This window comes from Ammodytes marinus (genome assembly GCF_949987685.1).
Source record: "Ammodytes marinus genome assembly, chromosome: 11".
Classification (NCBI taxonomy): domain Eukaryota; kingdom Metazoa; phylum Chordata; class Actinopteri; order Uranoscopiformes; family Ammodytidae; genus Ammodytes; species Ammodytes marinus.
The window spans coordinates 19,162,660-19,180,147 of NC_137215.1; the positions used below are offsets into that span (position 1 = coordinate 19,162,660).

General features: G+C 39.5%; 1 protein-coding gene across 1 annotated transcript; it reads left to right on the forward strand.

Moving 5' to 3' along the window:
• Positions 1-3,855: 3,855 nt before the first annotated feature.
• On the forward strand, positions 3,856-13,895 carry LOC307257875 (uncharacterized protein; the record flags this gene model as incomplete). Its single annotated transcript, XM_080037237.1, has 4 exons — positions 3,856-3,950; positions 5,158-5,300; positions 11,232-11,423; positions 13,597-13,895. 4 exons carry the CDS (start codon positions 3,856-3,858, stop codon positions 13,893-13,895), a joined length of 729 nt encoding a protein of 242 aa, XP_079893363.1.
• Between the last annotated feature and the right edge of the window lie 3,593 nt (positions 13,896-17,488).

Genomic DNA, 17,488 nt, shown 5'->3' on the forward strand with positions numbered 1-17,488 from the left:
TGTGGCTAACAGCTGAGCCGGAGCCTTCAGTCAGCTGAAGCAGACAGTCTAGCGGGGCGAGCAGACTATTCCCCCGTTACTAGGTCGACCTTCAAGCTGAACAAGAGCCCTCCGCTGCGCGTCGGGCTCCTGCTTCAGCTTGTCGGTCTTTATTTCTAGCAAGTGACCCGTTCGCTATACTTTATCCCTTACTTAGCCTAGCCTAGCTTTCCATTGTACAACTTCTCCTGGGCAGAAATAGACTCATACACTCTGCAAAATGAAGCGCGGGGGTTTGGATTGAGCAACGGACCTTATGATCACCTAGATTATACACCGTTCCTTTTATTTGGTGATTTTTACGGGACATCAGGCCGCCGTGGTTAATGTTAAACACACGTCCTTCAACTGCTAACATGGTCGCATGTTTAGAACGTAGACTATGGAACGTCAAACGCCCCCCTGTTCCGCAACAACAAGCTGGAGCATTTAAACAGAGAGGCGGAACTGATCGTGTCGGGAATCTTACTACCCCCCGAGGTAGTAAAATTCCCGGAACGATCACTCGCACCTTTCTTCCCTCGTTCCGCAACTGTCGCATTTACACAGCTGGGGGGAGGGCCGAAAGGCCGGCATATTCCCGGCTTTCACTGGCTGTGTAAAAGGGGCTTATGTCTGGTACGAACGCCTTATGTCCTTGACCAGCCTGCCAAGGACACCTTCTGAATGTTTCCTCGCTAACCAGTAGGTCCACTCAATAAAGCAGAGCTGCTCTTTCAAGGCCTTCTCCGACCGATTCCCCCGCATTCTCCAAATTTCCTTTTTGTAGGTCTGCCACGCTCTCTCGAGGTTCTGGGTGTGGAGTCCTGTCTGAGGGTCAACATAATTTTGGCTGTGGTTCACCCTGACATGCCTGTAGCCCTCTGTGGTGAGACCGGCATACGCTCTCCACTCATCACTTACAATGAGACTGTGACGCTTCACATGCTTTTTTACTATAGGAACAAGGGTCTCCTTATTCCGTCTCTGGACAAGGCGAAGAATAGGACGCCTGTCAGACCGTTCGATTTCGAGCATGCCAAAGACCCATGTCCGTTTTCTCCTCCAGCTGTTCCCGAAGCGCCCTCTTCCGTACTGCCAAAACACAATATAAATGTTATAAAATAAATAATACCCTAAAGTCAAATATTTACATAATCAAGAAAACCACTCAATGGTATATTACAGCCAGTGACAAGTAGGATGGGTATGCTAATTTCAAAATGATATAAATAATGGAGTAATATAAAAACTTTAGTTTTTTTAAGTTTGGAATGCATATTATTATTAGTATGTGTTGTTGCATGTCAACAGTGAATGAGTTGATAACTCTTTCAACTAATAAGTATCATGCATTGAACTAGCTGACAGTTACCTAGAAGTTGCATTATTACCTTGATATGATATAGCCTACGGTCTAGCCTGTTTAAAGAAAGAAGACTGTATGTCATCCTTCTCATAATTTTTGAGTTTATGCTCTTCTCTTCCTATTTCTTATTTCAGCTTGTTCTACCTGAAAAAACTATAATGCAGCCCATGTTTTTTTAAGGTATAGATTAGTTATAGCAAATAGTATCAAAACACTCCGAGGCGTCTTCCATACTTATTGAAAGAGGCATAAAGCACACAAGTCATGACCTTGTAACTTTTCATCGGCCCCTCCAATAAGCCGAATTGCATGTGAATACCTTACATAGTGCTATTTATTTGATTGCATTAACATCAAGTACTTAAATTAATAATTGTTTTCAAGTGTGGTTAAAACCATTCCAGGGAAAATATTTTGAATGGTGAGGCTTTAAATACAAATTGAATGAGCCCATATTTAGTGAAGTATATTGCAAATGTACCTTGCGCTTGTGGCAGAACTTGCTCTCGTCAATGTGGACGATAGCGTTGACTCCACCGATTTTCTGGCCTTTTTTTTTTCTGTGCCTTTTAAGGCTTTTTGTGCAAATTCTTCTCAGTTTTTTGGACATCATTGACAGTGTAGCAGTGCTTTTTGTGATGCCATCCTGAAGCATGTCTACCTGCCGTAGCTGCAAACCCTGTGCAAATCTACAAAGAAAACAAAGATTTAATCAGAACTGTTTACATACACAAAGAAAACTCTAGTCACGAAGCATATTTTTTTCTCATGAAAAACTGCTGTTGCGACTTGCAACTATAGTTTCAGCTTAAATTGTACAAACATTACGCACTCTGAACCTAGTACTGAAATCTGTGAAATACAGGAGTTGGAGAAAACCTAAAATGATTACCTGTGAATGTACTTCATCCATGTGAAGAGAGTACAGTGTGAGTTGGAGAAAAGAGACTTGGTCCTTACACTTCTCCTCAAACGTCCACATCTTTTACGACGGCACTCCCTGAAAATGGCAAACAAATTGGAAATTTAAATGATGTCTATAAGTTGGACATATAAAGCCTACCAACTGCTCAGCCTAAAGAATAGTGGCAATGTAAATAATCCTAATTGATGATCATGTCATAAATTATAACTTGATCAAATAGATATCTTAAAACTTAAACTAGCTTGATACTACATATCAAGCTACATACTTCCGGCTATTCGCTGTGTACAAGCTTATTCAACATTTCAATCATACATTAAAAAGGTTCCGGTGTCGTGCGAAAGTTACATCCGACAAGAAGTGCGTGTGTGTGTGTGTGTGCGCGCGCGCCCAGAGGTGAACTTAGCCATTACGCAAAGGTAGGCAATTGCCTTGGGTCTCATGTTTGTTTTACTCTTTTCATTAATCACAGATAACGTGCGGACGTCTTCGTTATTGATGAATGAGAGGGTGATCCTTATCTCGTACGAGATATTATCTCGTAATTACGAGATCCTGCTGTGAAACTTTTTTTTATTTGGTGAATGCTCAGCGCCACCGTAGATTTCCAAACGGATATGGATTGAACGGAAGATACACGGATTCAGAAGTTCATCACATGTATTTCTCTTTCAAAATATGTATACCGGTGTAATAGTCTCTGTATGAGCTTTTATGAATAATAAAGTCGAGAGAACAAACACAACCGTCTCCCCTCTGCCGCGTTCCCTCATTGAAATGAAGGGAGGCGGCGAGCTGCCGCGCAGTGGAGGCGCGGAAACTCGCAATAATATCATATTCCAACCTAAATGGTTGTGCCGATTGCCAAACAACTGATGGGCCCATGAGTTAACAATAATTAATAACATTAGCACACTTACCAGATGTGTAGGTCTGTGGACTGTGTATAGTAGACCATCTTCATTTTGTGTCTGCAGTTTTTGCATTTCACTTTTCTTTGCAGCAACCCTTTCTGTTGTAACCATGTTATCAACTTGAATGATGTTTTTTTTGTCTCCTTGACATTCACTTTTCTCAAAAGTGTTCCCGCAAGCGAAGCCATAGCACCGGTGGGCAGAGGAAATAACTGATGTTACTGGCCAAAATGTCCCTAAATTCAAAATCTGGCGCACTTTTCTGTTATTGGTTCAATATGTGGAGGTACGCTTGATTTATACAACTAAACACCTCCCACCGCAAAGGTTGGGCTGATTCCCTGGTTGATTCCTGACTCAATCATAATAATCAAGCGCTTCCACCGTCCGATTGGCTAAGCCGCACCGCCAACTCGGTGCCGTTGAAAGAGTCCGAGCAAAGAAAATTAGATCTTGTCGCTATGGTAAGTACCAACCCTCTCACAACAGTTATTGTTTTATTTCGAAAGCAGGCGCCATTACTTGTATATGTGAACCACTTATGTTAGGCCTTTCTCTTGTTTCAGCACCAGCATATGTTATTTAAACAATTAAGATCGAATCAACCCTCGGCCTCGCCTGAAGATATCATGAATAGGCCTGAGGTGGAAAGGCCTGAGCGCTCTACCCGGGCCAAAATACAGCGGGGGAATGAAGAAAGCTCCGATATGCCTACTGCTGGTAAGTTGGGTCGACACATTTGTAAAGTTAGTGTAATACTCAGAACTGTTTCTGGCCGGGCTCAGCAAGAGCTAGTAACGTTAGCTTTGCCTAGCTAGGGGGTGACAACGTTAATAGCTGCTTGGCGACATAGTAGACTGTTCTTCCCGTCTCGATATTCACATACTTTGGCGCATGTAGCAGTGTTACGGGTGGTCATTGCCAACTGAATAATAGAGGATTGTCTGGATAACAACCAAAGGCTCATAATTAGCTTTAGACCATGAACCATAAAAATGTGCCACTTTTTATTAACACCATCACAAGCGTTTAATTGTGAGACGGTGGCGAGACTACTTTTCAAAGTAATTATTCAGCTGCAAATAAGCAACTGTATTTCACCAAAAACAGAAGCCCTTACCAGTGATATTTATCTACATAATTTTTGCAGGTTTTTGTCTCGTGTGACCTGTGCGCCTATCAAGGCGCATTTTAGTGTCATAAGATGGTATTACTCATGCATTTAGATGTTTAGTGGTGTGACTTAGCCTACAGTATCTTACCTTCACAGAGAAGTGAATTAAAGCTGTAATTTACACAAAGTTTGGAGAACTTGTCTTCATGGTGGACACCCTGCATCACCAAACACTTGCCTTGCACTCCATAATATACCTAGTGTTTTAATTATGATATTGATTATAGCTTATAAAGTTAAACGTAACATGCTGTGATATCCCTGCGCTCCTCCTTGCACATAAATGTACAAGCATGAAATGTGCAAGTATGCATGCGTTCACCGCATTTCATGAAAAATAACTCGCTGTGTATGCTCTATGGTTCCAATTACTAGGAAGTACCAGCTTCAAATTCTACGATATGCCACTGAGAAATTAATGGGATGCCATCCTTCAATCTGGTGTTGTTATAATACATCCCTTACTGAATGGTTCATGGGGCAAATTGTGGTGGGGCAGAATTAATCCTTGTGTGTGATTTTTTGTTGGACTCCGAGTTGCCTGAGAGTGGCAGGTGCAGATTCATGTGCTTCATGAGGAGATTTGAATTTCTTCTATGCTTGTCAGTGTGTCCAGTCGAGACTTCAGTAGTATGTTTTATAGATCAAATATTATTATGCATATAAAAAACATTTTACTTTTCCTACAAGGTCTGCCTCATATACTCTACTAACATGATTTTTGTATGTATCATGTCCTATGTTGCAGTTGTTATAGTAATATGGAAAATATTCAATTTCAACCAGGCAAAGTCCAATGGAAAAAGAAGGCAGAAGAGCTGCAGTCCCGGATAGAGTTGCTGGAGGAGGAGAATGCTTTACTGAAGCAGCAGCTTGAGCAAAGGCCTTCAGCAGAGCAAGGTTTGTAAAGCTAGAGTATAGTTTTACCTGAGGACTTCAATACAGTTTTTTATGATCGCTTAACCACAGTGGGCACAACTAGAGCGACAGCATGCAGTTCCTGTGGACCAACCACTAGCTCATTTGTCATTGCTTAAACACCATTTTCAGAACTCTACACACTTATCTCATGGCTTACAGTATATCACAACCTGCACAACACTGGATTGTCAGCACTTTGTTCAAATGCTAACACACTGCTGTCACAACTGTAAACCACACATTCAAAACAGAATGGACTTCATCCTGGTGCATTTTACAGTTTGTTTTCGATTGCTAACCCACAGTGGGCGCAACTGTAGCTCAATGTGCAACACTCTAACTACAGTCTGCACTACCAACAGTCCACTTCACCTGCAAAATAGGCTCAGTGCAGCAAACACTATGAATTGTCCTCATTGAGATAACACACACAGTCACTCAGAATATGCTCAGAGTACAAACACTAGCATCAAACCCCAATACATAAATCACAAACTTTTAATCTTTACAGTTTGAATAATTTGAGTTATTTCACACAAATTACGTAATATTTTCTTTGATGAAAGGGTGAAATTCTTTCACATGAAATTTTTTATTTTATAACATACCAGTTTTTTTAGGAAAACAAAAATAAATGAAAATCAGAAGTTTGATTCAATAGATACACATTGTGTATACTTTATTAAAAACATTTCCAAATGTTGTATTTATCTGTGTAAATATTCTATAATTGTAATACAGAAATCTATCCTGTAATGTTGTCATTTACTGTAAGGATGCAACTCTAAGCTGTTTGTTTGCTGGAAAATTCGTATTACAGATGCAATTTAAGATTTTTGCAGATTGGGTTGCACTCTCAACCCTGCCTCTCTCAATGAGAGACCATGATTCACAACAGGGTCTATCAATGTAGCCCTTACTGTATTTCATCAGACATTACAGCTCTATGTCTTCCTCCACACTCTCACTGCCACTCTTCTCACACTCTCACATTCTCACACTCTCACTGCCACTCTTCTCCCTCCAACAACCTGTCTTCATTGGTCCATTTCCAAAAAAAATATATTTTTGAGCTTTCCCTTTATACTGTATATGTTCACTAACAAGTCTAAAACAATACATCTTACAGTAGTGTTTCAGTTGAAATTGCAATCTGCAGTGTTTGAAATGCACTAGGCATTCATTCTGTTTTGATTGTGTGGTTTACAGTTGTGGCAGTAGTGTGTTAGTGTTTGAAAAAAAGGGCTGGAAATCCACAGTGTTGTGCAGGCTGTGGTTAAGCCATGAGATTGGTGTGTAGAGTTTTTAAAATTGTGTTTAATCAATGAAAAACGAGCTAGAGTTTGGCCCGAATGAACCGCTGCTCTGCATAGTGTAGTTAGAGTTTTGCACATGTCGCTCCAGTTGTGCCCACTGTGGTTTAGCAATCGAAAAAAACTGTAAACAATGCTGTTTGCAATGTCAACAGAAACACAAGGTGTCTCGTTTTAGACTTGTTAGTGAACATATACTGTATACAGTACTGTATATAGGGAAAGTGCAAAAATACTTTCTTTTGGAAATGGACCAAAGAAGAAAGGTTGGTGGAGGGAGAAGAGTGGCAGTGAGAGTGTGGATATGTGGAAGACCTAGAAGACATAGAGCTTTATGTCTGATGAAATACAGTAAGGGCTACTGATAAACCCTGTTGTGAATCATGGTCTCTCATTGAGAGAGGCAGGGTTGAGAGTGCAACCCAATCTGCTAAAATCTAAAGTTGCATGGTAATACGAATTTTCCAGCAAAAAAAAAACAGTTGAGATGCATCCTTACAGTAAATGACAAAATTGAAGGGATTGATTTCTGGATTAGAATTATAAAATATTAAAACAGATAAATACTACATTCAGAAATGTTATCAATAAAATATACAAAAGATGTATCTATTGAAGCAAACTTCAGATTTTCATTTATTTTTGTTAACCTAGAAAAAACTGGTTTGTTATAAAATAAACAATTTCACAGGAAATAATTTCACTCTTTCTTCAAAGAAAATATTACGTAATTTGTGTTAAGTAACTCGGATTATTTAAACTGTAAAGATTAAAAATTTGTGAATTGGGGTTTGATGCTTTATCCTCTGAGCATGTTCTGAGTGACAGTGTGTGTTATCTCTCTATGAGGCTGGTTCATAGTGTTTGCTGCTCTGAGCATATTTTGAAGGTGATGTGAACTGTTCAGCTCCAGTGACTGTTGGTAGTGCAGACTGTAGTTAGATTTTTGCACATTGAGCTCCAGTTCTGCCCACTGTGGGTTAGCGATTGAAAAAAAAAACTGTAATATATGTGGCTTCACTACAACAACCTACCACAACAATATTGGAGTTCACCCATCGTATGAGGGTCACTCTACGTCACAACATCTGATAGATGCCAGTAGGGTTGCAAAAGGGTGGAAAGTTTCCGGTAAATTTATGGAAACTTTCCATGGGAACTTTCGCTCAGGAATTTTGGGAATATTCAAAATAGGGAATTATAGGAATGAACTAGTGCTGTCAAACGATTAAAATATTTAATCGCGATTAATCGCGATTAATGTCAAAGTTAACTCGCGATTAATCGCATTTTTCTATTCTAGCCTAAATGTCCCTTGATTTCTTTTTGTCCCATTATTTTTTCTAATTGTAATGCTCTTATCACATCCATTCTCTACACCCTTGTAATTCAGTGTATTTCTTCTAAAATATCATAATTTCCAATTCAGTGCAAATAGCCCACAATGTAGATCCCCCCCAAAAAACAGCATAGACAAACATAATTGGAACTTATTTTTTTATTTAAAAACCAAACCATAAAACAACATAGGCTATATAAAACAAATTAGTATTCAGGCTAAATTAAACTGGTTGTTGTAGGCCTAAATGTTTTGGGAGTCTTTCATCCACGGCTTATTTCATACTGTGTGGAGTGGACACACTATACGCTTGTGTATGTGGGGTGGTTGCTATGGTGCTGCTGCGGCCGAGGCTCCAGTCGCCCTTCGTAGCGAAAATTAAAGTGAAAATGAATGACTGCTGCCACTAACATTCATGGAGGTTTTGGTGTGCGCGCAGGGTTATAAGTAAGACTTCTGCAAATGACAAGCTTTCAATTCTGTTCTTTTTCTGCGAAGTCCCAGACTCAGGCCGTGTCCGGACTGCCATACTAGCGTCCTACATCCTACATACTCACCATCTATATACTGCATACTCTCTACTCAAAGATCGATTGTGTATGCGAGCTGCGTCGAAACGTTCTCAGTTGAAGTATACTCAAACAATGAAGAATTTCTTCTTCTTCTTATAAGATTCAGGCAGTTTAGACACTGTTAAGCTTATAACCGCCCTCTACAGGTTAGATATTGAACTAGATTTTTACAGTCCTGTGTTCATCATCTGTGTTTTAGACCTTTTGTTTTATAATAATTATGTTTTGAGGTGGAGGATCCCTCCGACGCTCTCTGTCCGGCTCATCAGCACTCAGCTGTCTGTGAGTTGAGCTGGACGAGCCGCGGTGTGTGGAACAGCAATCTGTTCTGATCTCTCTCCACTATCAGACTCACAACACTCATTTCACTTAGTAACTCTAATGTTGTTAGGTATTTATCTTCAACTCTTATCTATTGTAAGAGTTTATGAATGACTGCACGTACAGTTGTCAGATCGCGGAACCCCAAACAATGTTGTTGCCTAGCAACTTGCTCGAAAATATTTCATTTTCCTGGGCGGGTAGAATTGACCCAATGCATTGTGGGGCGGTTGAGGAGGAAAAGTATACAATCGATTCATACCCAAAATCTTCCCGGAAGTTAGTACTCATCCGGGAATTTCTCACATACCCAAACTCGCATACCCAACCGTCACATACTCAAATTGAAGTCAAAATGAGTATGAGTAGGACGTTAGTATGGCAGTCCGGACACGGCCCCACACACGGAAGAAGCTACTAGTAAAGGTTGCGCAGCTGAGCTATGAAGTGCTAGGTTCCGGTTTCTGCTTAAAAATAAAAGTCATAATTGACTGGACGTTTAGCCGTTTTGCCAGTTAAATTATTTTAATGTGAAATTACGCTGTAGGACATGTTCCGTTTGAATTAACAGTAACTTAACTGTGAGCCATATGTATAGTTTGTGGTGTTTCAGTTGTTCTAACATTAATAGTTGATGCAGCTTGTGAAAAAAACACAACGTTTGCTAGGCCATGACGAGCGTTAATCACGCGATAAAAAAATTATCGCCGTTAAAATGGATTTGCGTTAACGCCGTTAATAACGCGTTTAACTGACAGCACTAGAATTAACTAAATGGCCGTAATTTAATTATTTATTTATTTTCATATCCAAACATAAATCTAAACATGTAAACACTATGTTTGGTCATAGGCAGGCATCCATGCAAAATAATACAATAAAAAAACATTACATTTGAACAGATTTATTTGTAAGTATAACTTTATCAAGTTTTGATTATATTATGAACAATCAATAATTTCACTGAACAACAAACATGAATGTTTTGTTAAATATAACACATCTTTCTGACCCCACCCATTCAATAAATTAAGTAAATTGCCCCCCATGTGATGGAGGAATGCACACTGCATGTAGGGGGCGTGGCCTCAGTACCCCTGCAGTAAGATGTGTGCCATGTGCAACTTGCCAAGTGTACTTGCATGAATTCTGGTTGTTTTAGTCAAGATTATGCTCAAATATATTTTCCCAACTATATTTATAATCACTGTTTAAGCCTCTGTAAACCTGGTCTAGTAAAAATCAATATATGATATCAAGTTGGGTGTCTCAATAAACTTTAAAAAAAAATCTGATTTGAAATTAAATGTTCATAAATACTATAAAACTTTTTTGAAAACACTGCTTTCTTTAGGTGTTGTAAACTAGCATTTATGCTAATACACTGTAAACAATGCATCTGATTCGTCCAATGACATTGTCATGTCCATGTCCAAATAAAATCTACTAAACTACTGTCTAGAACGTTTGCTAGGACTGAAATTACATAGTTAGAAGGATTAGGTGCATTTGGGTTGCTTCAAATTGAGTAAATTCCCGTTTATTCCTGTAAATTCCCAAAATTCCTGTTAATTCCCATGGCAAGTTTCCAACTTTGAAAATTCCCGAAATTTTGCAACCCTAGACGCCATTCAATCACAGGTGGGCACTTCACACCTGCGCCTTACAGGTGAACGCTGCAAAGCCGGCCCGCTGCGCTCTTTTAAAAAATACACAACTGTTACGGTAACACCCTTAACTTTACTGGCAGTGGGTCGGAATGAGGAGGACACCGATTCTTGACAGGCTTACTTTATTCCCGTTGCACTCACTTTACAGTAGGTTACATTAGCTTATGCTGCTTTCTCTTGCTTGCATTCACACACCCAGACTCATTCATTGCTTTGCTTGATTGACATATGCTACCGCTCGCTCTCCTCGCTCGTCCATACACTCACTGAAATCCCTCAAACAACAACACACTGCCATTCCCGCTCACTCACTTAGGCTACTCTGTCTCGTAACACTACTATCAAGACACATCATCTACTTCCGAATTTCCCTACAACAATTTAAAATGAGAAAAATCCTCCACCTCGAACAACACATCTGTGTGGCATATGAGCTCACATCGTGTAGTGATAGTGCCTTTAGACTTTCTGTCACTCTGTTTTTCAAGGAAGTTATATAATTTAGATCTTCCTGAGTGACAGCTAGCTTAACCCAGCCTCCTTTACAGCCACCTCCTTCCTAACTGTGAGCCGTCAGAACGCATTTTTCAAAATTGTGCAGTGTGAGAAGTTATGCTGAAACAGGGGGTAAAGTTACCCTTAAAGGTTGTTTTAAGTGTTTTTTTCTGCTTTTCGTCATTTCCAAGGTGACACAGAGGACAAAGCTGACACCGAACCAGAGTCAAGCACTGACGCGAGTAGCAACTCCAGCACAGACTCTGATTCCAGCAGCAGCAGCTCATCCTCCTCTGATGGCCGAAAGAAAAAGAGGAAGCACAAGAAGAATACTAAAAAAAGGAGCAAAAAGTCCAAGAAGTCCAAGAAGTCAAAGGCCAAAGGATATCGTGGTAAAGTAAACTATATAATTGTGCTGTATTTCTTTAGGTTCAGACATTACATATACAGTGCTGCTTGAAAGTTTGTGAACCCCTTGATCATTTTACCATTATTAATGAATTTTTATCAATACCAGTATTTTTTTTTTTTATTACAGAATTGTTTATCAATTCAACATTTTTCTTTTCCGGAAATCAATTTTTAAAACAGATAAAACAAATGATTTGCCAACTGTTGTATGTGCAAAAGTTTGTGAACCCTGAGCTGCATTGCCTAAAATCGAGCAGGTAAACACAATCAGGTGGGCCAATTTGAGTGATGAAATGGACCAATGTAATGAGAGATGTTTAGGGAAGAAATTGGGCGGCACTAGATTAAACAGAGATAAAACCAGGTCTGCCACCAAATTGGGTAGTGCCGGCCAATTTCTTCCCTAAAGATCTCTCATTACATTGGTCCATTTCATCACTCAATTTGGCCCACCTGATTGTGTTTACCTGCTCAATTTAAAAAACAAACATCTGATATTTAATATAAAAAATACTTGTATTGATAAAAATTAATTAATAATAATTAATAAAATTCCAAAAGGCTCAAGGGGTTCACATACTATCAACCAGAACTGTAGCACCCAGTTGAGGGCAGAATTGTTAGCCCCCTATGAAAATGTCACTTTTCTTAAAGTACTTACTAACCCTTAGGGCCCGTGTCCACCTAACGCCTTTTTCCAGCGTTAAACGCTGGCTGTGCGCTTGTGTCTAATGAGCGTTTTTTTCTGACGTTTTTGTCAAGCGTTTTATGCGCTGGGAGAGAGAACACTGTGAGCGGGGGAGAGAAAAACCTGATCGTCACCTGTCACTGTCAGACCTATGATCAACACTAGCCCCTTTTACACAGAGATTGCGGCATATTGACGGAACAACATCACTCCAATAGGCCGGCTTTGCTTGCTTCTGTGTTATTTACACAGAACCAAGCAACGCCGGCCTGCTGGCGCATCAGTAGCTCCTTTTACACAGCGCTCCGGAATGAAAGAGGTGCTTGTAAACAGCGTCAGGTGCTTTACAACAATGAATTGAGAGCAGAAGTGCTGGAGCTTGCATTAAGAGGGCCGTATTTTACTGTCCCCGTGATGTGCCGGTTGATCTCGCTACGCGCTGAGTCCAACATCTCTGGGACTGTTAACCAAACTGACCAAATCACTCCGCCCACTGCTTAACCTGTGTGTGTGTGTTTGTGTGACAGGTTGGCTGTGAGCGAGTCTCTTTGTGAGAGCAGCGATCTGCCAATCAGACATACACACACACACAGTGTGTGAATTCACGTTACTGTAGACAGAAATAAAGTGTGGATATACGCTCAGACTTAGAATAATAATAGCTGCGGCGATCCGGTCGCAGCCGCTTAGCCTAGCTTAGCCTAGCAATAGCTTTCCCACTTCATTGTACAACTTTCCCCGGGCAGAAATACACTCATACACTCTGCAAATGAAGCGTGGTGGTTTGGATTGAGCAGCGGACCTTATAACCAGCTAGATTATACGCTGTTCCTTTTATTTGGTGATTTTTACGGGACATCAGGCCGCCGTGGTTAATGTTAAACACACGTCCTTCAACTGCTAACATGGTCGCATGTTTAGAACGTAGGCTATGGAACATCAAACGCCCCCCTGTTCCGCAAACAACAAGCTGGCCGCATTTATACAGAGAGGCGGAACTAATTGTGTCGGCAATCTTACGACCCCCCGAGGTAGTAAAATTCCCGGAACAATCTCTCGCACCTTTCTTCCCCCGTTAAGCAACGGTCGCATTTATACAGCAGGGCGGAGGGACGAAATTCCGGCATATTTCCGGCTTTCACTGGCTATTAGTATTCTTATGAAACGGAGAATACTTTCCACCATCCTCCATAAGACCTACCCTCTCAATGTAGAAAATGTAATATTAATATTTTTAATTCTCCGCTCAGGAGGATAATTCAGATTATTGGCAGAGGTGATTTTACACCAATGAGGACATATTTAGAATGAGGATATTGATTTTAGCTAATAGCTTACTTCAAACATTACACAGTGTCCCTTTAAAGGAGTTTTTACAATAATAGATTACTATATTATATCAACAAATCAATTACTACATTTTTTATTGTTGTTGTTAATTTTGTTTATTTATTTTCCTTTTTCAGTGACAACGATATCGGATGTGGTGAAGCGGTACCGCCAGATCCTTAAAATCATTCAAAGAGGACACAAGATGTCGAGAGCATTCTTTAAGGCAGGCGTAACCAGGAATGCAGTGAAGGACACCGCTGCAATCGCAGAACTCTATATCGCTGATAGAAGTGTCCTAGAGGGGATAAAAGGCAAAAAGACGCTCATCCATTTGGCCAAGGTCTGCGAAGCAAAAATTGTTGGAGAGCTTGCTTTGAAGATTGAAGATCTTAAAATGAAAAAAAAACTGATACCATTCACCAAAAGAGTCTGAGGCGGAAACGGAAAGGGAAGAGTGTTTTAATTTAAAAGTTTTTTATTTGTTCAAACTGTTTATAGTTGGTTCGTTTGACTCTTCCTTTGCACCAAAAGTATTGTTAAAGTTTTTTTTTTTTTGTTAATAATAAAGTTGCTTTCTTATCTGATATGCTGCTTATGTGTTGTTTATTTCACTTTGCGGTCATCCAGTGTTACTGATCAGTTGAGCAAAACTTGTCTCTATTTTCTACTGTTACTAGTTTGTAGAGTGTCTACAGACACAAAACTGTTTTCACTTTAATTTGACAGTCCTAAGACCTCTCTACTAATGCTTAGTTGAATATCGACTGATAGTTTGTTGAGAATCAACTATTTTCTCTGTTTTGCTCTGTTGATAGTTTGCAGACACTAAACTGTTTTCACTTTAATTTGACAGTCCTAAGACCTCTCTACTAATGCTTAGTTGAATATCGACTGATAGTTTGTTGAGAATCAACTATTTTCTCTGTTTTGCTCTGTTGATAGTTTGCAGACACCAAACTGTTTTCACTTTAATTTGACAGTCCTAAGACCTTTCTACTAATGCTTAGTTAAACATCGACTGATAGTTTGTTGAGAATCAACTGATAGTCAACTATTTTCTCTGTTTTCCTCTGTTAATAGTGTGTAGACACTAAACTGTTTTCACTTTAATTTGACAGTCCTAAGACCTTTCTACTAATGCTTAGTTAAACATCGACTGATAGTTTGTTGAGAATCAACTGATAGTCAACTATTTTCTCTGTTTTCCTCTGTTAATAGTGTGTAGACACTAAACTGTTTTCACTTTAATTTGACAGTCCCAAGACCTGTCTACTTATGCTAAGTTGAATATTGACTGATAGTTTGTCGACAGTCGTATGACAATCAACAGGTAGTCACCTACACAGGGTGCCTATTGATTGATAAAACATTCTCATCTTTATTTTACAATGAACATATATGATCAACAGAGGGTTGAATGTTCATTCATTAGATGTGTTCCTTGTGAGTGGGGGAAAGTTGATCCATATGAAACGTAAGTTGAGAATTGGTTGATAACAGCAGTTGATAGTCAACTTACTAGAAGTTGACACTCAACTGATAGTTGAATATTTGTAAAGAAAATCTAATAAAAAGTACAATGTCTGTTGCAGACTGTTTTTGTAAAAATAAATTAACAATAAAATTATCGTATAGTTAACTAACACTTAGTTGAATGCATGTTACATATTTGTTGATAAGCTTTGTTGAGTATCAACTAACTCACTGTTAAATATCAACTAACCATCTACTAATAATGCAACTAATAGTTAACTGACAGTTAGTTGAATGCATGTTACATATTTGTTGATAAGCTTTGTTAAGTATCAACTAACTCACTGTTTAATATCAACTAACCATCTACTAATAATGCAACTAATAGTTAACTGACAGTTAGTTGAATGCATGTTACGTGTACAAAACAACATCTACTAAAAATGCAACTTATAGTTAACTGACAGTTGAATCCATTCTAAATATGTATCAACTTAATCACTATTAAATATCAACTAAACATCTACTAATAGTGCAACCTATAGTTAACAGACAGTTAGTTGAATCCTTGTTTTTTATCTGTTGAACAAGCTCTGTTGAATGTCAACTAATCATCTACTAATAGTGCAACTTATGGTTAACTTACAGTTAGTTGATTTATGTTACGTATCTGTTGAGATACGTAAACTCATTCATTGTTGACATGCAACTGCGTATCAACTGATGACTTAACTTACAGTTAGTTGAATTTATGTTACGTATCTGTTGAGATATGTAAACTCATTCACTGTTGACATTCAACTGCGTATCAACTGATGGCTTGTTGAGTGTCAACTGTGGACTATCGAACTAAAGTGTTACCAAACACTGGGAAAACACTACACACTACATGAAGAGCTGCATATTCAAAGTGCTTGGGAAACTCTTTTGGAAGTTGTATTGCGCAAAAACAGCATTTTAATTATGAGGGTCTAACTTTTCATAGCTTTATGTGTATGTATGTGCATTCTGGAGCTGACACAGATATAGACAAATCAACGGGAAATTAACCAGCTACAGTTTTACTTATACTAATATACTAATTTGTAATTTATCAGGCAAAAAACAAAAACATTCTAGTTCCAGCGTGTCAAATATGACCATTTTGGCGTTTCAACGATATATTGTTGTAAATTAAATATCAGTAGATTTTGTGTTATTGGATGTTAAATTATACCACCTTAATATAAAGTTAAGACTGAACAATTCATAATTACTCAAAGCCCTTGTAGTGTGTAAGGTCCAATTGATTGTATTGCTGTTTTTGAAGTTAAACCCTGCCCACAATGAGGATGTCTGAAATAAAACTGACTGTTCAATGGCAATGAATCTTTAGTCATTTCAATCAGCAAATTGTCTACATTCGGCATTGTCACTACAGGCCTGCATACACCACAACATGTCATCACTCTTACAACATAGTGAGGTTATGAAGTGTTTGGTCAGGTGATCCCAGTTGCTATGGAACACTTAAAACAAGCGCAAGAGTACAATGAATTATTAATACAGCCACCACACTGGATACAGCAGGAACACCACAACAGATGGAGCGGCTCTCTTGCCCTTGAGCAGAGAGAATCACTCTGCTACAATGTCCTCTTTACTGGATCATGGGTTTATCAGGACTGCGGCTGTGGAGAGAGTGGTCGCTCCAATAGCAAGTCACTTGTGCCACTTGGTGCTGCTGTGTGACAGTGCAGAGGACCCCGAACAGTTCTGCCAGTTGGAGGGGGCGGCTCAGGCTGTGGCTAAAGCTACTCAGAACATGGCAGCAGTGGCCTCCAGGTATGTCCAATGTGGAGTCTACGGAGGAAAATAATAGAGATGTAATGTACTACTAAACGGCAGATCCAACAGTCCATAAAAGTCCCACTCAAAACACTTTTAATTCATGTGAGAGGCTGACATGTGTATTGTATTATCAGATGAACATCAGGCTCTTTGCTTCCAGGCGAATCCGTGGGACAGAGGATGAGGTTTTGCACATGGAGATGTCGTCCCTGCTGGAGTCAGTCACTGTGTCTGGACAACATGTGCTGCTGGCAGCGCAGAAACTCAGCATCCAGCCCAGTTTGACTGAGCACAGGGAGGAGCTCATCACTGCTACACAAAACGTCTTCCTGGGAGTAGTCAAAGTAACGTGGGATTTTCCTCCTTTAGGCTGTTCATACATACACCATTCAGTGTATGATATCACACCTTTTAAAATGAACAAATATAGGAAGGAATGGATGATTAAAAGCACGGATTGGTTTCAGTAGATTCCTCTTCCACAGCTGCATCTGGCTTTTACTTTCCCATAGGTTTCCTGAATACTACTTGACAGTACAAGAGGCCAAATTGCTGGCATTAAAAATTTTCACCTGAATTCACTCTGGTATTCACCCAAGATGCTAGCCTGGTCCTACCAGACCATTGTACCTCATTTCATGACTATGAAAGGGAAATGGAAATTGAGCGGAAGTATGTAGGCGGGCGGTGCCAGGCTACCAGGATGCTTTACCTAAACTCCCA